Here is a 21,091-nt window from a genome sequence, read left to right as displayed (position 1 = left end):
TCCATCTGTCCAAAAAGGCAAACAGTAAAAGATTGTGAATTGCTCCATGCCTTCAGTTGCCCAAGCCCCAAGCTCTGAAATTCCTTCTGCCCCCTTAAGATGCTCCTTAAAATCTACCTCTTAGGCTGAACTTTTGGTCAGCTGGCCCATGTGGTTTGGTGCCATACTTTGTTCATAATGCTCCTGTGAACTTGGGATGTTTCATTATGTTAAAGGTGCTATATAAATATAAGCTATGGTTGTTGTTGTTAATACTAATCTGTTTTTCCATAAGCAACAGTGGTATATACAGCTTCGCTCCTTGCCCCTTATAAGATGAGGGGGATCAGCTCGAATTTACTTGCCTCTTTTTGAAAGTTTCACTGCATTTGATTGAAGTCCACTCAAACACCAGCTCTGAAATTTCATCCATTTCATATTTGATAAATTGCGAAAACTCTTTGGAAATGTGTAACTGCCGGCTTCATCTGAAAAGAGAAACACAGGCTGTGATACCCGTGACTGAAACAGTCACAAAGGTTATATACATTAGAAAATTGAACTGGAGTTTTTTCCTAGCCTGTTAACAGGGGAACAATGATGACAACCTCTGTAATAAATGGAACAATATTGGCTGATGCCTTTTTTAAACTGTCTTGTACAGTGCCTGAGTTAAAAAGGCACCTACCAAGCTAAAAGGACTGTGATTCACAAACATAATGCCTGAAGGAGAAAAAGGATAATACATAGGCAAAGGGTTAGCTGCAGAAATGTTAGAGTGTAATGAGGTCACTTTTAATCTCATTTTGGTACACCTGTTTGAATGATTTCACTGCTCAGCAATCTGCGCCCCGAACTGGAGACACAAACCATTACAAAGAACAAGCTTGAGAGGTGCAATATATAATATACCAACAGAAAGCAGACACTTAGCGCAATTAAAAGCAAAAAACTGTGAATGCTGGAAATCTGAAATAAAAACAGAAAATGCTGGAAAAGCTCAGCAGGTCTGGCAGCACCTGCGGAGAGAGGAACAGGGCTAACATTTCGTGTCAGTATGACTCTTCTTTGGAAGTGGAGAGAGGTAGAAATATAAGACCAGAAGACCAGAAGACGTAGGAGCTGAAGTAGGCCATTCGGCCCTTCGAGTCCACTCCGCCATTCAAGGAGATCATGGCTGATCTGATAATCCTCAACTCCACTTTCTTGCCTTTCCCGCATAACCCCTGATTCCCTTGCGATTTAAAAACCTGTCTATCTCAGCCTTGAATATACTTAATGACCCAGCCTCTGCAGCTACCTGTGGTAAAGGATTCAACAGAATCACCTTCCTCTGAGAAAAGAAATTCCTCCTCATCACTGTCTTAATTGGATATGATGAAGGTTTATTCCGTTGAAAAAGGTGGAGCAAAATAGAAGGTCAGGGATAGGTTAGAGAGTGGGGAAGATTAAATGACAAAGATGTCATAGAAGACAAGACAAAGGGACCGGTAATAATGGTATTAAAGAATAAAACAATAGTCCAGAGTGGGTGTTAATAGCTGACAGTGTAATTATGTCACTGTGTCTTTACAATGATTTATCTATGTATGAGTTTCCTGGTTGTAATTTTTTAATGTGGAATCCAACATAAGCTAATGAGATAAAAGCTCATTTTTGCTTTTAAGAACATTCTATAAAATGAAGCTGGGTAATTGCAACTCAATTTCTACTTTGTATAAACACACAGAACAGAACTACCAACAAGCTGACAAAGCTATTTATTAGCTGGCATTCTTATTCAAATTAGGGCCAAGGAGTGAGCAATAATTCAAACTTATGCTGTCCTATGTATCTGATTCTCTATATTTGATGTTCTTTTTTGAAGTTGAGTGGTGGGAGTTTCCAAATCTGAAATGAAAGCATGACACATGCCCAAATAAAAAAGCAGCTAAAGCTGACAAAGCTTTTTTCTAATAACTCAACCAACTCTCCAAAAGACCAACAACTCATGAGCAACACTGACATGCAAAAACAAAAAATTACACAAACTTTGTAATGTAAGTAGTAGGTATGCACAACATTCCTTCATTCGTGCTAGCAGGATAAAGGTATCATTTCTGGAGGAAAGTTGGGATCGATACTTCCCAAATAATGTTTGGATTAAAAATTATCTATCAGCTTATTTTAAGCACTTTTACAGTCAACAATTAATAACTTCTTAATTTAATAAGGAAAGCACAGTAAAATGTGGAATAGTACCATTATACAAGCAAGAAATTCTTCAAGTCACTCTCCCACTTCTATCTTCCCAGTTAACAAAGGTATGCTACCCATTTCAGACCCAGTGCAGTGACAATGTGTACACCATCCAACTCCTCATTTCTTTATAGAGAAATTCTCTTTTCCTCTAACCTTGCCATTCATTCTAGCATTTGCCTCCCCCTCTCCATTCAATTTCACTTGTGTTTTACTCCTCCAACAAAGTTAAAGACACACTTCTTTGAATTCCCCAGTTTAGCCTCATATTCTTTCCTCCTCTTCAGAGTTCATGCTAGCACTCTTCTTCCTCTCATTCCAAAATGCCACTTCCATCTTTACACCTCTACCCACCATAGCACTTAACTTCTGCCCCTTCCTTCTCCCTTTCTTTAGCATGCATCCCTCTCCATTCTATTGCCATTCATTTCCCTCCCTTTCATTGCCATCTATTTCCCCCCTCCTCTATCCTCTGTTCCCCTTCTCTCTTTCACTGCCATCCACTAACCCCTCTTTTTCTTTGTTATGCTTTCATGGGATGTGGGCATCGCTGACAAGGCCAACATTTGCTGCCCATCCCTAATTGCCCCTTTTTGAACTGAGTGGCTTGCTAGGCTATTTCAGAGGGGGTTAAGAGTCAAACACATTGCTGAGGGTCTGGAGTCACATGAAAGCCAGACCAGACAAAGATGGTAGATTTCCTTCCTTAAAGGAAGGGCATCTGAACCTCATTTTACAGAAGGTTCTTAACTGTAAAAAAACTTTTATCGCAATAGTTTATGCTGGATTCCTCATTGAAAAATTGCATATAGGAGACTCATATGTATCAAATCATTGTAAAGACACAGTGACAGATATAATTATACTGTTTGTCTGCTCTCTGTTGGTATTTCATATATTGCACCTGTCTCTTAAGCTTGTTCTTTGTAATGGTTTGTGTCTCCAGTTCGGGGTGTAGATTGCTGAGCAGTGAAATCATTCAAACAGGTGTACCAAAATGAGATTAAAAGTGACCTAACATTCCTGTAGCTAGCCCTTTGCCTCTAATTATCCATTTTCTCTTTCAGGCATGAAGTTTGTAAAGGCCATTAGGGAACCCAATGAGTTTTTACATGGTAATTGTTACCAAGACTAGCTTTATAACTCTAGACTTACTAATTGAACAACATTGCCATAGTGGGATTTGAACCCATATCATTAACTTGATCTGTGAGATTATCAGTCTAGTGACATTGCTACTACACTATCCCTGCAATCCATGTAACAGCTCCTCCTGCCCAAGCCCAGTGGTTTATGCACCACTTTCCACAGCAATGGCCAGACTTAAACTCTTTGTATATTCCGGCCAGAGTTCCCACCTACATTATATAGAAGCTTCAATCCCAGGCATTAGAGTTGAGAGTGGAAGAGAGAGGACATGGGGGCCCATCTGGTTCATTGGTTATCAAACTTAGGAAGTAATGGAACCTAGCTGAGCTGACTGTTGCACTAAATACTGACACACCGATGAAATTATTTTTTGACCTTCAGCATGAAAATATGTCCCTCAAAAAACCTGTATCAAGTCTACAAATAAAACAATGCAGATTGTTATAGTTAGTGCAACTTGAATGAATAATTGATGGTAAAAAAATTTTCAGGGCTATGGGGGAAGAATGAGAAAGTAGGATTAATTGTTTAGCTCTGCCTGCAAGTACGATGGACTGAATGGCCTCCTGTGCTCCATTCCATGCTTTTAAAAAAATGACTCCCAGAAAGAAAAAACAGTTCGGACCAGTGTTCTTATTTCCCAGTTTTTACTGGTGTTCCATTTTAATGTATACAAGATCAGTTCAGACCATTATTCTTAAATCCCAGTTTTTACTGTTTTTCCCTTCTGGATTGTCTCCTGGCTGTACACTGAAGAATGCAAAGAGACAGACTTGTGGACATATCTTCCTCGCAATGCCCCCAGGCTTGACTAATAACAAATTTGCAAAATTTGCAGCTCATTGACAATTTGAAGCTAGGAGACAAACTATTTTAAAGATGGTTGGCCTGCAAGGAATGTGTGAACTTCACTGGCTGGTCTCCAGAGAGCAGCAATTATATATTTGTTGCAGTTTATTTCCAGTCTAAAAGCCAATTAAGTTTGTTAGAGGTCTGGATGACAAGTTGGCCGGCTCTTGATGCCAAGTGCTGATTCCAGCATCTACATGGGATGGCCAAATGATTGCTCCAAGACCTTTCAATCGGCGCTTGGGGTGACTGTTAGAGGAAAGGGCATGAGAGCAAATGGTACTGAGGCTTTAAAATACTGAGCATGGCTTGTGCTTCCCAACGTTGTGCATGTTCTAGCTTTTTCAAGCAGAGTCTGTATGGAAACACCAATTATCATAATAATCTACTCTTGGAATGAGAATCACCCGTTTTAGAAATAGATCAAATTTAAACATTTTGGACCTCAACAAACAAAGGGAAATGTTATTCATGTCTGACTGAACATTGAGGCAGTGACCTGGAGCTGATTTATTCTCCCCACTCCCAACAGAAAGAAAGACTTGCATTTATGTAGCACCTTTCACATTCCAAAGCACATTACAGCAAATGGAGCACCTTTTATGAAGTATGGTCGCTGTTGTAATGTGGGAAATGTGACAGCTAATTCCCAAAAACAGCAATGTGATCATGATTGGATCACTTGTTTTTGGGATGTTGATTGAGGGATAATTATTGGCCAAGACTCTCGAGAGAACTCCCCTGTTGTTCCACAAAATAACATCAAGGGATCTTTTACATCCATCTGAGAGAGCAGATAGAACCTCAGTTTAACGTTTCGTCCAAAGGACAGCACCTCCAACAGTGCAGCATTCCCTCAGTGCTGCACTGGAGTGTCAGTCTTGATTTTTGTCCTCAAGATCTGGAGTGGGATTTGAACCCACAAACTTCTGACTCAGAGATGAAAGTGCTACCAACTGAGCCCCAGCTAATACGCAGGAAGCTCTTTAATGGCATCCTTTGTGATAGGGTTGGCGGACTTGACCGTCCACAGAGGCACAATCCTGTTTAGGTATCATTTTGTTTTGTCTATCTTGTCGCAGAGTTCGCATGATGTGCAAAGTACTCTCAGTATCCTGCAAATTCTGGATGAATTGCTGTCGGCAGGTGAGTATGTGATGTAAAATTCAATCACCATTCACTAATCGCATGGAACTCCTAGTTGAAGGGTACCACAGTGAGTGCAGATTAGGGTAAATAATCTTATTGTAACATTTTTCTCCTGATCCCTTTTTTTGGTGACTATGCAATGAGCTGAGATGGGAATCACAGATGTCTCCAACAATGCAATTATGTGAGTAGCTGTGGTCAGTTACTTCCTGTGTATGGGAAGTATCTGGCATTCATTCAATATATTCCCTGGTAGCACATTTGACACTGGAACTCACATCATATCACTCAAAGGACAGCTGGCTGGAACTGCAATACACAGCCCCACAGTTACATTCTTTGATCGCTTTACAGTAGCATGTTCCCTAATTTTAGATTGTAAAATGAGTTTCAGTTCACTGATTTGATATTAATGGACATGAAGCTGATGGTGAGGAAAGGTATGTTCACCTTTCTGTGTCTTTGCATTCTCAGCACACAGCTAGGAATTGTTAATTATTTCACTAACCATATCATTCTATATTACTGGACTTGCAGACCAGACAGGAAGTTTTGAAAGCCATTTACTTAAAAAAAAACTTAAACAAAACAAAGAATATATCTATCTGATCCCTTCCCCTCTTTTGATTTCTGTCTTTCCACATCACATGTTGCTGGATGATGCAGCCTGAGGATGCCTCAAAAGGATGAGCAGCACTGGGTATATTTTTCTTTTTCTGGGATGAGCAACTATTTTTACTGGCTCCTCTCTCCATGGCTGCATACTGAGAAAAGCAATTCAACTATAATGTCAGGACAGCTCTAACCCCCTTCGTGGGAACTCCAGGATGTTTCCCATGTCCTGGATATCCATATGTGCAGGAAATGTCATCAGTTGCAGCAGTTCAAACTCCAAGTTTCAGAGCTTGAGTAGCAGTTATTGTCACTGCAGCACATTCCATGAGGTCAAGAGCATCATGGATTACATGTTTATAGATGTGGTCACCATACAGCTTTAGAGTATGGAAGGACAGAGGCAATGGGTGCCCACCAGGCAGGCAAGAAGAAACAGACAGGTAGTGCAGGGAGTGCAGGAGCCCCTGAATGCATCTCACTCTCCAACCACTATTTAGTTTGGAGTAATGATTTAAGTGATAGCTCACTTGGGGACCATAGCCAGAGCCGAGTCCATAGCATCATGGCTGGCTCTGCTATACAGGGGGGCATGAAGAAGACTGGAAGAACAATAACAGAGGTGATTTGACAGTTAGGGAAAGAGGTAGGCATTTCTGTGCCTGCAGACATGAATACAGGATGGCATGTCACCTCCCAGTTGCCAGTGTCAAGGATGTCACTGAATGGCTGCAGAGTACCCCGAGGGGGGAGGGTCAACAGCTAGCAGTCGTGGTCCACATCGGTACGAAAACATATGCAGAAAGAGGGATGTTGTCCTGCAATCAGAACTTAGGGAGCTAGGTAGGTAATTAGCAGGCAAGACCTCAAAAGTAGTAATCTCTGGGTTATTCATGATACAACGAGCAAGTGAGTAATGAAATAGGACGATAAAGCAGATGAATGTGTGGCTAGAAAGCTGGGGCAGAAAGGAGGGATTTTAGATTCCTGGGTCACTGGGACCAACTCCTCTGGGGATGTGCCCTGTTCTGGCCAATGGGTTGCACTTAAACAGAGATGGGAACTATTTTCTTGCGGAGTGATTTGTTTGTGCTGTTGGGGAGTTTTTAAACTAATTTGGCTGGAGTGTGGGAAGCAAGAAGTAATAGTAGAGAGGTGCAAAGAATACTGGGAGAGCTAGGAAATAATAAGTTATAATGTGGTTTCAGAGTAAGGGAGAAAGTGACAAAGTTTAACTTATGGTTATTGTACATGTACAAGACCATGTAAAGTGTGGTATATAAGATTGGTGAGTTGCAGGCACAGATAACCACGTGGAAATATAATATTGTGGCTATACAGGGAGCTGCCTCAAAGATGGACAGGACTGGGTTTTCAATATTTCTGGATACTAAGTGCTCAGGAAACATAGGAAAGGAGAGAAAGGTGACAATATTGATTAAAGAGAGCATTGCAGTGCTGGAGAAAGAGGATGTCCCTGAGTGGTCAAGGATAGAATCTATTTGGCTAGAGCTAAGGAACAAAAAAGGTACAATAACATTGCTCAGTTGAGTCTATAGGCCACAAATTAGTGGAAAAGGTATAGAGGAACAAATTTGCAAGGAAATTACAGAGAGGGGCAAGAATTATCCTCTAGTTATAATGGTGAACTTTAATTAAAATGGGGGCAGAGAGGGGCAAGAGTTCTGAGAGTGCGTGCCATAGAATCTTCTACAGCAGTACATTTCCAGTCCAACAAGAAAGAAGGCATTGCTGGACCCTGATTCTTGGGAATGAGGTGGGCCAAATGGATCAAGTATCAGTAGGGGAACATTTAGAGGACAATGATCATTGTATCATCAGGTTTGCGTTGGCTATGGGAAAGGACAAGGAACAATCCAGAGTAAGAATAATTAATTGGAGGAAAGCTAACTTCAATGGGGTAAGAATGGATCTGACCCAGATAAATTGGAACCAGGCAAAACTGTAATTGAAAAATGGGCTGCCTTTAAAGAAGGATGTGATAACAGGACACTTAGAAAATATCAATGGGAATAGATAAAGTCAACATGGATTTATGAAAGGGAAATCATGTTTGACAAACCTACTGGAGTTTTTTGAGGACATAACTAGCAGAATAGATAAGGGAGAGTAAGTGGATGTGGTGTATTTTGGATTTTCAGAAAGTTTTTGATTAAGTCTCACATCAGAGGTTAGTGTGTAAAATAAAAAACACATGGAATTGGGGTGATATATTGGCATGGATTGAGAAGTATTTAGGAAACAGAGAGTAGGAATAAATGGGTCTTTTTCGGAGAGGCAGACGATGGCCAGTGGGGTACCACAGGGATCAGTGTTTGGGCCCTAGCTAGCCAAAATATATATCAATGATCTTGATGAGGGAACCAAAAGTAATATTTCCAAGTTTGCTGATGACACGAAACTTGGTGGGAATGTGAGCGGTGAGGAAGGTGTTAAGAGGCTTCAAGGCGATTTAGACAGGTTGAGTGAGTGGGCAAATACATGACAGATGCAGTATAACATGGATAAGTGTGAAGTTATCCACATCAGTAGGAAAAACAGAATGACAGAGTATTATTTAAAAGGTGATAGTTTTGGAAATGTTGATGTACAAAGGGACCTGGGTATCTTTATATACCAATCACTGCAAGCAAGCATGCAGGTGCAGCAAGCAGTTAAGAAGGCAAATGGTATGTTGGCCTTCATTGCAAGAGGACTTGAGGACAGGAGCAAGGATGTCTTACTGCAGCTGTACAGGGCCTTGGTGAGACCACACCTGGAGTATTGTGTGCAATTTTGGCCTCCTTACCTAAGAAAGGGTATACTTGCCATAGAGGGAGTGCAGCGATGGTTCACCAGACTGATTCCTGGGATGGCAGGATTGTCTTTTGAAGAGATTTTGGGCCAACTAGGCCTGTATTCATTGGAGCTTAGAAGAATGAGAGGAGATCTCATTGAAACATATAAAACTCTGACAGGGATGGACAGACTGGATTCAGGGATGATATTTCCTCTAGCTGGAGGGGGTGGGCGGGGGGTGGGGTGGGGGGGTGGGGTGCGGGTGTCTAGAACAAGAGGTCACAGTCTCAAGATACAGCATAGACTTTAGGACTGAGATGAGGAGAAGCGTCTTCACTCAGAGGGTGATGAACCTGCGGAACTGTCTACTACAGAAGGCTGCAGAGGCCAGGTCACTGAATATATTTAAGAAGGAAATAGATTTCTAGACTCTAAAGGCATCAAGGGGTATGAGGAGAGTGCGGGAGAACGGCATTGAGATAGAGGATCAATTGAATGGTGGAGCAGACTCGAAGGGCCAAATGAGTGGCTCCTGCTTCTATTTTCTATGTTTCTGTATTTCTAAGGGAGAGTTTGGCCAGAGTCAAGGTATATTCCCATGAAGGAGAAAGGTAAGGAAAACAAATTCAGATCTCCCTGGATGACGAAAGAGGTAGAGATTAAGGTGAAGAAGAAAAAGTGTCTTCATGACAGATGTCAGGTGGATAATACAACTGAGACCCAGGTTGAAGATCGAAGGTCAGAGGGGATGTGAAAAAGTAAATAAGAGAAAAAAAGGAGTATGAGCAGAGACTGGCAGCTAACACAAAAGGGAATCTGTAAGTCTTCTATACACATTTAAATGTTAAAAGAGTAGTGAAAGGAGGAGTGGGGATTAGGGACAAAAAAGATGATTTACACATGGAGACAAGGGGCATGGCTGAGGTATTAAATGAATTATTTTGTTAGGAACAATGTATAGTTTTAAGTTTAATTTATATTTTGTATCTGGGTGTTAAGAAAAGCAAAACCCGGTTTTAGTTTCATTTAGAAATTTTTGTGAACTGGGTGCTGGGAAGTCTGCAGTTGTTTGTTTACATGCATTTTTAATGAGGTTTTATAACTCTTGAAGTGAAGAGGTAGGTTACCAAGGGGTTAGTAGTTTAATGAAGTTAAAAAAAAGTAGGAAAAACTGTGCTGTTGCCTAGTGACAGGAGTCCAGAGGCACACAGAGAGACAAGGAAACACAGAAGGGCAGTCAGTTAGTGTGTGTATAACAGAGAGTGCAGACAGAAGGTCTAATCTCTCTAATAAGGAATCCTGCAAAACTGCTAGGAAACCGAGTTTAGGTAACCCATATGTTTGCTCTGAAGTTGAAGTAATAGTGAGTTTAGATTGCAGTTTATGGGTGTCTCAGGGAGAGATACCAGCTGAAGAAAAGCATCTAGTGAATGTTCAGCAGTCTGCTGGAAGAAAACTTCTTGAAACCGAACTAACCCATGAAACCTTGGCGCTGAGATAATGATAAATCTTCACTAGAGTTTTGTGTCAATAAGGGTTGCAGGATAAAAGAAATAGTGTGAGTTTGAAGCATTTTCTTGTATCTGTATTGCAATCTTTCTGACCTTTATGTCTGGTGTCCTATGATTAATTTTTTCTTGTTTAATAAATATTTTATTGTTTGTTAACAGTGTATGAGCAGACTCTTGTGAATGTGTTCAGTAACTGACATCCATGGTTTCCAAAGAAAAACAAAGTTAGGATCTACCAAACCAGGCTTCACTCTGGGATCTGACTTGTCCAATATTAACATCAGCTGGGATCATAACACTTTGCATCTATCTTTATCAAGGAAAAAGATGCTGTGCAGGTCATGGTGAAAGAGGATGTAGTTCAGATGCTTGCAGGGTTTAAAATTGATAAGGAGGAGGTATTGGATAGGCTGTTTGTACTTTAAGTTGATTAGGCACCAGGACCGGATGAGATGGATCCAAGGATACCGATGGAAGTGAAAGTGGAAATGCAGAGGCACTGGCCATATTTTCCGGTCCTCCTCAGACTCAGCTACGGTTCCAGAGGATGGGAGAATTGCAAATGTTACACCCTTGTTAAAAAGGGCTATAAAGATAAGCCCAGTATCTACAGGCCAATCAGTTTAACCTCAGTGGTGGGGAAGCTTCTAGAAATGACAATTCAGGATAAAATTAATAGCTACTTGGGCAAACATGGAAAACCACCATGGATTTGTTAAGGGGAAATCATGTTACCTGAGCTTTTTGATGAGATGACAGAGGAGTTTGATGACAATGATGCCATAAATGTGGTGTACATGGATTTCCAAAAAGCATTTGATAAAATTCTGCACAAGAGACTTGTGAGTAAAGTTAGAGCTCGTGGAATAAAAGGGACAGTAGCAGCATGGATAGGAAATTGGCTGAGTGAAAGGAAACAGAATGTAGTGCTAAATGGATGTTTTTTGAACTAGAGGCAGGTTTATAATGGAGTTCCCTAGGGGGCCATTATTAGAACCCCTCCTCTTCCTGATATATTTGTGGACAGTATAAAACTTAGAAGTATTGTGGACTGTGAGGAGGATAGTGTAGAACTTCAAAAGGACATAGGTTGGTGGAATGGATGGACAAATGACAAATGAAATTTAATGTAGAGAGTGTGAAATTACTCTTTTTGGAAGAAAGAGCATGGTGAGACAATATAAAACAAAGGGTACAATTCTAAAGGGGCGCAGGACCAGTGGGGCCTGGATGTATATGTGCATTGTTAGAATTACAAGGTTTATAAGCTTATTATATTTTGGGACTAGCTTTAAAATGAGGGTAAATGAATGAATTCATGTGACCTGTTCTGCAGTCTACCCGACAGTATGTCTGGGTAGTTTGATTGTTAGAGATCAGAAGAAGGCTTAGACTGTTTAACTGAAGTGAAGGTGCAAAGTATTTATGCTTGGAGACAATGGCAGCAGTCTCTGAGTTTACCATGAGTAGACCCTGAACCTTCCAAAGTCCAAAGGAAGGTGTTGGAGGCATCAGGTTGTAAACAGCTGTGCTATAAACTGTCCATTTACTTCTAAGATGAACAGGAATTGTGATCAAGAATAAGTAATTCGCATTTTTAACTAGATACAAAACTAGTGTGTTTCACGTTACCACGGGAAGAGGGCAGATGAAGCCATTTTTGAGATCAGGTTACAAGATTCCCTACAAATCAATGAAGATCACAGACAGAAGTTCTGTGTGGACAGCAGAGAGAAAAGGCTACTAGACCTTGTGGGCTACCACAGCCGGATGTGGGAGGGGGATAATCCCTAGTCGAAGAGGCGCATCCTGCAGCCATTCCACAGATTCCAGGAGATTTGTTCTAGCATGGTAACAGAAGGTGAATCATTGGAACAGGCCATACTGCTGGTGATGGATTTAAGGAACTCTCTGAAAATCGAGGAAAGCACCTGGAGACGGCCACTTGAAGTTACTACTCAGTGAAACAGGGATACGGGAACCCATTGGAAGCTGGGGAAAATTGTTTACTGTTTGCTTTAAGGTCTGTAATTTTGTGGAAAGTACGATGTGTGATAAGCATAAAAGGAAAATGTTCCTCTCTGAAGTTTAAAGTAAAAGTTGCCTACAGAAAAGAAAACAGTGTTTAATTAATAGTGCTTTTAGTTATTTGTTACAGTAAAAGTTTTATAATGTGAAATCTTGCCATGTCATTCTTTCAGCTGGAGACTGGAAATTTGAATCCCCTTTTAAAAGTTATCTATCTCTATGGAGATTTTAACAGCGTAAATCATTAAAGGTGGCAGGACAGGTTGAAAGAATGGTTAAAGCATACAGCATCCTAGGCCTTATTAATAGTGACATAGGGTACAAAAGCACTTAAACTTGTATAAAACACTGATTCAGCCTCAACTGGAGTATTGTGTCCAGTCCTGGGCACCACCCTTTAGGAAGGATGCCAAAGCATTAGAGAGAGTTCAGTAAAGATTCATGAAAATGGCTCCAGTGATGAGGAAGTTCAGTTAAGTAAATAGATTAGAGAAGTTGGGAATGTTTTCCTGGGAGGTTGAGAGCAGATTTGATAGAGGTATTCAAAATCATGAGGGGTCTGGACAGAGTAGATAGAGAGAGACACTGTTCCCATTGGTGGAAGAATCAAGAACCAGAGGGCACAGATTTAAGGTAACTGGCAAAAAGAAGCAATGCTGACATGTGGAAAAACTTTTTCTGGATCTGGAATGCACTGCCTGAGAGTGGTTCAATCAAGGCATTCAAGAGGGAATTGGATTATGATCTGAAAAGGAAGAACTTGAAGGGCTATGGGGACAAGGTGGGAGAGTGCCACTACTTGAATTTCTTCTTCAGAGAGCCAGCACAGGTATGACGGGCTGAATGGCTTCCTTCTGCGCTGTAATCATTCTGCGATTCTGTGGTACAAGCACAACCTCACCTCCTGCTATATGGAATAAAATAATTTATCAGGCAGAAACGACCTCACATTAGAGCCAGACAAGGGAATGGAAAGTGTGAGATGATCCTTGGGCAACATTCCTTTTTCAATCAGAAGCTTCTTAGAGTCATACAGTAGAGAAAGAGGCCAATCGGCCCATTGTTCTTGTGCCAGCTCTTTGAAAGAATTCACATCATAAGCCTCTCTACCTCTCCTACTTCTTTAACGAAGATACCTGTCCTGGTATCTTTTTGTTTTCTTCAGTGTCAATTTTTGTCTGATTTTGCTCCTGTGAAGTTTTCAATATGTTAAAGGTGTTAAGTACAAGTTACTGCATTTCTTTAATCTGTGTTTTGTTCCAGGTACATTCAAACGGATCTGTTACATGATTTCTAAGGGGGGCAGTGAGGCGTTGTTACACACTCTAGTGAATATGACCAGAATATTTCCTCCAAATTACGATGTCCTCTTACCTCTAATGCACCTAATTGTCAAAGTTGGACAAAGAGGTAAGGAATAGAGTTGAATATTTTATTTTACATTTTGGCATTCGTGACTTTACAAAAGTAACACCAGAGAGAAAGGTAATGCCATGGTTTGTGTGAATTTCCAACAAAGCGTCTGTCAAACAGCACAAAGGAAACTTGTGACAAATATAATGGTACATAGAATTAAGGGGAATGTAGTCACATCGAATGAGGATACGTGACAGGCATATCCAAAAGACTAAAAGCAGAACATACACATAAAAGGAAGCTGCTCCAACTGGAAAGCTGTAGTTAGTGGTGTTTCATAGGAACATCACTTGTGCACGACACTGCTGTAATTGTCTGGAATCAAGATCTGAGAAGCAATATAGAAATTTGCAGGAAACACCAAATTAGGAATATGCCAATTTGTGTCAAACGCTATGAGGATTGCAGGAGGTAAGTTAATAGGATAGGTAGCTGTTGGGCAGTGTGAAATAACACCTTTTAAAAGTAAAAATGATGGGAGAAACTATTCTTTAAATGGTGAGATTTTAAATGGAGTAGACAAACAGAGATCATTTTGTCAACATAAATTGGTAAGACCATAAAAAAAATGCAAGATCTTAGATTTTGTATTTAGAAACTGAAAAAAAAAAGCTGGGAAGTAATGGTAAGTCTGTATAAGACCTTACTTAGGCAACAGGTATAGTTTATGTGAATTCCGTGTTGAATATTGTGTACTGTTGGACATAAAAGCAAGTTGTTTTAAAAAGGGGATTATTAAGGGTATGGGGAGAAAGTGGAAACATGAAGAAAAAACACGATTGCAAACCTGATGCGTTGAAATAGCTTCTTACATTTGGTGATTCTATAACATTTTGCTTTCATGATGCAAGCACCACCATGGTCAATAAAACAGACATCTGAAAATCTGTCTCAGTGCTATTTTGATTATGGTATAGGGGCATGATTAAATGTCACTGAATCTGGGGTTTTATCAAACTATCTGATGACATTTTTTCACAGACAAACGGTTTGGACAGAAAGCTCAAGAAATTGGAGCCATTAACGAGACCCTGAACCTGCTGAAGCACAGTATACCAGAACCTAAGTACGTCACTCCCTGTTTGTGGGTTCTCAAGATCTATGCGTCTAGTGGTAAGTGTCACTGAAGGTCACAAACTTGGAAACTTTAAATGACTTCTGCTGTAAAGCCCTAGTGTGACCTATAATAATTAAGAACTTGGTAATGGACTCCAGTTTTTCTGCCTCTATTGGCATCAGTTTTACTAGAATGCAATTCTTATAATTGTACCTCCTGAGCTTGTGAGAAAGTTGAATCATATTAGCTGTCTCTGCAAGCACACACATGCTGCTTATCATATTAATGTCAGTTTTTTGGATCATTTCCTCTGGACTTGGTGTAATATAGCTTAACTCCTCTCCCTTCACCCATGTCTGAGTGTTCCTACTTTACTTGCCTACTTGGAAAACACTGACCCCTTGAATAGTTAAAATTATTGTGAAATATTCACTTAAGAGTCTGTACTCTGATACCCATTCTTTGATCGAAGATGTTTGTGATCCTTAATATTTTATTGTAAATTTGCTTACAGGAGGCTTTCCCATTTCCACATCAATATTAATTTATTTCACACACAATTTGACCGTATATATTGTCACTGAATCACAGAATTTTAACGGCATAGAAGGAGGCCATTCAGCCCAGCGTGTCTGCACCGGCTCTCCAAATAAGTGTTACCACCATATAAGCAACAGCCCTATCTTTTCCTTGTACCTCTGCACATTGTTTCTATCCAAATACTTATCTAAAGCCCTCTTGAATGCCTCCATTGAACCTGCCTCCACCACAATTCAAGACAGTGCATTCCAGACCTGAACCACTCGTTGTGTGAAAAAAGATTTTTCTCATGTCACTTTTGCAAATGTTTTTCCTTCAGTTCAACAAATATTAATAATAAAAGCAAAATACTGCAGGTGCTGGAAATCTGAAATAAAAACAGAAAATGCTGGAAATACTCAGCAGGTCAGGCAGCATCCCTGGAGAGAGAAACAGGGTTGATGTTTCCGGTCTGTGACCTTGCTTCAGATATAAAACATTTAATGTTTTCTAGCCTCCTGTCTCTTGTACTTAATAATGTAAGTATGTCTTGTTTTGACATTGCCTTTTTCAATAAATATAGCTATTAAATATTTCTAATATTACTGTCCAGCGGTATATACCTGTTATCGATTTCTGATTTTGTTGCCTTGTGATAATGAGCTGTTATATATTTCTCATATTACACCTCTGCAGTATGTGTCCAATTCCTGATACTTGCTTCCAATGTGTGTTCTGATCCCAGCCTGTTTTGCCTGATATACATCCCCTTCTGGGGATTGTTCTGCTGATGTTGACCTCAGGCAGTTGTATGCTGCCCTTGTCTGATTGCAGATGCTTGTATTCAATAAATGACTGGTCCAGAGAAGTATTACTTAGCAGACATTTGATCCCTGAGCTGCAATGTTTGAGGGAACTGGCCTTTTCCTGGTTGGAGGGAAGATCATCGACAGGGAAGTTACCACTTCTGCTGGCTGATATTTGGCACAGAAGCAGGCCATTTTGCCCACTCAGTTCATGATCTCAGAGCAGTTTCGATAATACTAGCAGGAGGTGACCTGTCATATCTTTCAATTTTCTCTGCCGTTCCTCCCAGGGAGTACTTTCACTCATCTTGACAGCTAGGTAATGGACAGAGAACCCTTTACAGATTCTCTCAGCTATTGGCTCTGTCTTCCTGGCCTCCAGGAGATAGTAGGCTTGAGCTTTAAGGCTTTAACTGCCGGACCAATGTACCAAACAAAAATAAAACGAGTCAATGATAGAATGAGATTAAACTAGGTGGCTCCATTTGCAAACAACATTAATACTAACTTGATGGGCTGAATGGCCTGCTCCTACACTGGAACACATGCAGGGCAGGGTTAATCCCTACCTGAATGTGCACAGTAATATCAGCTTCCCCAGGTAGTAGACTGCTTGGCCAGTGCTGAATCACCCTGATAATCTGGTCAAGCACATGGTACCACCTTGACCTCATCAGACTTTGTTTGTAACTCTGATATATTTGATGCTGCCTTTACAGTTGCAACTGGTGCTGCATTGGGTAAGAATGGAATTATGAGTCTCCTGTTTAAACTGATATCTCCATATACGAACAGGAACACAAATGCTATAAGGTAAGGATTGCAACCTGCCACAATGTAACTGGGCTATGCTAGTCTTTAATGTACAATTTGCCTCAGGGCAACCTCTCCCTCCTTGTCTGAATGGCTGTGTTTTCAACTGATTCACTGTGATGATCAAATGAACAATAGTAGTATTTAGTATTAAAGCCTTTCCATCATTCTGTCATGTTCTGTCCGAGGGCAGGTTCTAACTCAAGTCTCACACATGAGATTTCGAGCCACCTGCTGTGGAAGAGGCAATGAGTGGTTTCTGGTTGCCGTTCTCACCACTTTTATCTTTGGTTTACCTTTTCCCAGGTGGACTGCAACCTAGGCTAAAAAGGCCCCACTTACACTTTATGATAGGAGTGGAGTGGGGTGGGATTTACTGGACATGAGAATCCAATATCCAGTCGCGAGGCAGCCCGAACCAAACGCTAATGACTCAGAGGCGGCAATGTTATCACAGAGCCAGAGGGCGCTTTGTTCGGATGCTTGGTGAATGGCAACACAATAGTCAAATCCCCATTCTTCAGGTGTTTCTGGGTTGGAGCTCAATCCTTTGCTTTCTGACTCAGGAATGCCATCGCTATGCCCAGACTCACTTCCAGTGAAACGTGATGCAGCTTTTATAGACGGCTTTCAATAGGCCATGAATGCTAGGATAACATGTCAGATTGTAGTTATGCACAGTGCATTGCAGCACCACCACTGGCAGGAGGATGCACTTACAACATGACAAGTGCATATCGGCAGTTTCCATTCTAAAAGTGGATGCAGGCATTTGAAATATAAATATAAAACTAAGCTCAGTACGACTTTAGAATGGAAACAGAATTACATCATTTCCACTGATGTACCTACCTCCTCACCTCCTAACCCTCCCTCACCTCAACAGCACACTTGGTCCTGATTCTCCATGTGGAATGCCACTGGAGATTGATTAGTATATACCAGTTTATATTTCCCAATTTATATTGTGTACTGATAAATATAGTAAGCAATTTCTATGATGCCCTTTATTATTTAGCCATGTACATTGTTTGGTCAGTGTACAGTACTTAGCAGTTTATATTTCGCCTGTCTATAGTATTAAAATCCATTTTATATTATTCGCTTGTTGATAGTTACCAATGTGCTAATCAATTTATACCGTATATATAGAGCTGGTTCACATTTGCAGGAGCAATGGTGCTTAAAGAGATGTTCTTGTCTTTGTGGTAAGAATCACAAACATCGTGTACCAGGTATTACGAGTATTTTAAAACTAGTGTATTTCCCATGGCATTGTCAGAGGTTTTATAAGAACAGTGGCGTTATGCTAAGGATTATTACCTAGAAACATTGACTTAACTGCATTGGGTGTGACCCTCAGATCTTGCAGAACTGCCAATATGCCTTAGGAATTTGTAAGTGTTGTGGGGGGTCTAAAGAACTGAGAATAGGGATGGAGGAGGGGTGTGATACTGGGGCATTGGGTATCGGAGACTTACGGTATCTGGGCTTGCTTGAATCTCGAAGTGCTGGGAACAGGGGATACATAGGAATATAAGAAATAGGAGGAGGACTAGGCAATTTGGCCCCTCGAGCCTGCTCTGCCATTCAATAAGATCATAGCTGATCTGATGTGTGACCTTAAGTCCACTTTCCTCCCTGCCTCCTTATCCCCTGACTCCCACTGTCAATCAAAAATCTGTCTAACTCAGCCTTGAATATATTCAATGACCCAGCCTCCACTGCCCTCTGTGGTACAGATTGCCAAAGATTAAAGACCATCTGAGAGAGGAAATTCCTCCTCATCTCCATCTTAAATGGGAGATCCCTTATTTTGAAACGGTACCCCTTAGTTCTAGATTCCCCAACGAGGAGAAACATCCTCTCAGCTTTCACCCTGTCAAGACCTCTCCCACTCATATACGTTTCATTAAGACCACTTTTCATTCTTCTAAACCCCAGAGCCTCACAGCCGAATGGAGGAGAGAGTACATAGGGGTAGAAAATTTCCCTCTGAACGCTTCATCAGTGAGTTTACCAATTTGAGCAAGATTTAATAATCATACATTTCCATGAACAAACAAAATATGCTAATTAAATGCAAAATGTTTATTGTTTTCAACTTTTTTTTATAAGAATTTCCTTAAGCTGCCAAAGGATTTTTCAACTGAATATGCAATAAAATAGGTGAGCGACTGGAATAGATATCCATTTTCATTTGGGAATGTTTTTGCTTAGAAACTTTTGCGTAGAAATGGCAGTCACAGATGGTACTGTTCACAGGTGCAGTCTGTCTGAGCTATTTGTAATCGAAAGAGCATTTGTTAATAAATCTCAACGCTTTTCTTAAATAAAGATTTCGAATTTGACCTCCAACGCTCTCAAACGCTCACAAAATGAATGGATGCACCTTCGCATCCCCCAGATGTCTCTTGAGGCACAAGTTGCAAGTTGGGAAATTCTGCAAAGCTCAGAGGAGGTTATAAAATCTCCCCAAATGCTGAGGTGAAAATACCCAGCAAAGCCCAGGCTTTGTGAGATAGGCTAAATCCTCAAAGTAAGAACTTTAATGAAGAACGCAATTAAAATATACTGAATAAGTTCAATATTTAAATTTATTCATGCTATTTTGAAATATCGCTCTCTTGATTATTTTAACTTGTTTACAATCTTATTTTGGACAACGGAAATTTCAGTTGCTGACAAAAGATGGTAGATAAATGTCTATTCAGGTACCCTTTAGAGTAATCCAATTGGTTCATCAATAAACTGATGGTCAACATAGGATTTTTATACCATAAATGTTGTTTTGGTCTTGGCGTGTTACTCTACTCTAAATATTTAAATTGGTGGTTTCAGTGAAATGCACCGATGTAAAACATGTAACATCAAATTGCAATGTGGAAAACGGGTTTGCTGACAGGACCTGTATTCCATACACACAATTTAAAAGAATATACAGAGAATTCAATGTTAGAAACAATTGAAGTTCCACTTCTGCCTGTGCCAGACTTGCCAATTTGAATTCAGAGGCAGAACATGGGTACTTGCCAATTCCTGCCCATCTGCTGCTGTCTATCTGTCTGTCTGTCTCTCTCTCTCTCTCCTACCTATTTAGAGCTCAGTGATAAATACAATAGGGTCACTATCACATCTGTTACTCCTGCTGAGTTAGGGACATATTAGATCAATTTCTTGATGAATGCACATTAAAACAACTCCTGAGAGTTTGGAAACCTAGCAGTGTGCTGCACTCTACAAAAAAATCAGTGAAGTATTAGTATATTTGTCTGGTGGACCCCAACCTTTCCTTTGCCTTCACTTAATATTCTGAGACATTCTTGTTCCTTGGATAGAATGTTTGGCATTTAAATGACAGCAGTATAACTTTTTTTATAACTTTTATAACTTCACTGATGACTGGCATTTGATCCAATGGGTGTAACAAGATCCCTCTCAACATGCAAGGCACAGCACACTTACAGGAGCACTGATTCCAGTGATAGGGAAATATGTGATTAGGCGGGAGATATAGGACTCTACAAAGCATAACATGTTACCAATCAAGAATGTTCTCACCTCCTACTTTGTTGTGCTCCAATTTTAAGAATCAGGACCAAATATCTTGGTAAGAAGTCACTTAAATAAAGAAGTTACATCTATCCTGTGAATACTGTGTGGACACTGACTTATGAGTAAGTGATTGGCAACTTTGAATCTCATCCTCTTGCACAAAGTGGTTGCTGACAAACTCAAATACCAAGGCATTTGATCCTGAAAACTTAAGTGACTGTTGGCTGATATAACTGAAACACGATCTGCTTTGGAGATGTTCCCCGCTGCTTATCTGTGAACCTGTGTTAGCCAAGGTTGCTGGGCTCGATCTGAAGGTCAGAATTTGCAATTAAAAAGATGCAGCTGGCTGCTGCTTTTGCCCAATGTGAGCAAGATCTGGGCATTGCATGGCAGAGGCGCATCTCACCACAGCTGGTACTCCTGCATCTCCCAGTGGCTGAGTCCAATCTGGCGCTGCAGAGAGCTGTTGCCAGAAGCTGGCATTCAGAATGGGACCAGCCATTCAAAGATGCCTTTCAAAACTGGAAAATAAACTTAAATATTAAAGTCTGATTTCATTTTTGACCTTCTCTGTCAGGAGAGACTAGAACTAGGGGACGCTGTTGAAG

At 40.5% G+C, this 21,091-nt stretch overlaps 1 protein-coding gene across 2 annotated transcripts in view; it reads left to right on the top strand.

Annotated features, from left to right (window-relative positions):
• Nucleotides 1-21,091, top strand: part of LOC121269917 (cytosolic carboxypeptidase 4) — a 220,495-nt gene that overhangs the window by 2,814 nt on the left and 196,590 nt on the right. Inside the window, exons 2-5 of one of the 2 annotated variants that reach the window (XM_041175042.1) lie at nt 5,298-5,361; nt 13,578-13,724; nt 14,712-14,843; nt 16,832-16,925. In XM_041175042.1, the coding sequence (XP_041030976.1) occupies nt 5,298-5,361; nt 13,578-13,724; nt 14,712-14,843; nt 16,832-16,925 (437 nt within the window). Of the gene's footprint in view, nt 1-5,297; nt 5,362-12,261; nt 12,310-13,577; nt 13,725-14,711; nt 14,844-16,831; nt 16,926-21,091 lie in introns of those variants that run through there. The other variant, XM_041175043.1, reaches the window with a different exon arrangement.

The sequence above is a fragment of the Carcharodon carcharias genome, chromosome 26 (assembly GCF_017639515.1).
Source record: "Carcharodon carcharias isolate sCarCar2 chromosome 26, sCarCar2.pri, whole genome shotgun sequence".
Taxonomy (NCBI): Eukaryota; Metazoa; Chordata; class Chondrichthyes; order Lamniformes; family Lamnidae; genus Carcharodon; species Carcharodon carcharias.
The sequence above is the reverse complement of the archived record's forward strand: the minus strand, read 5'-3'. Positions and strand labels throughout refer to the sequence as shown.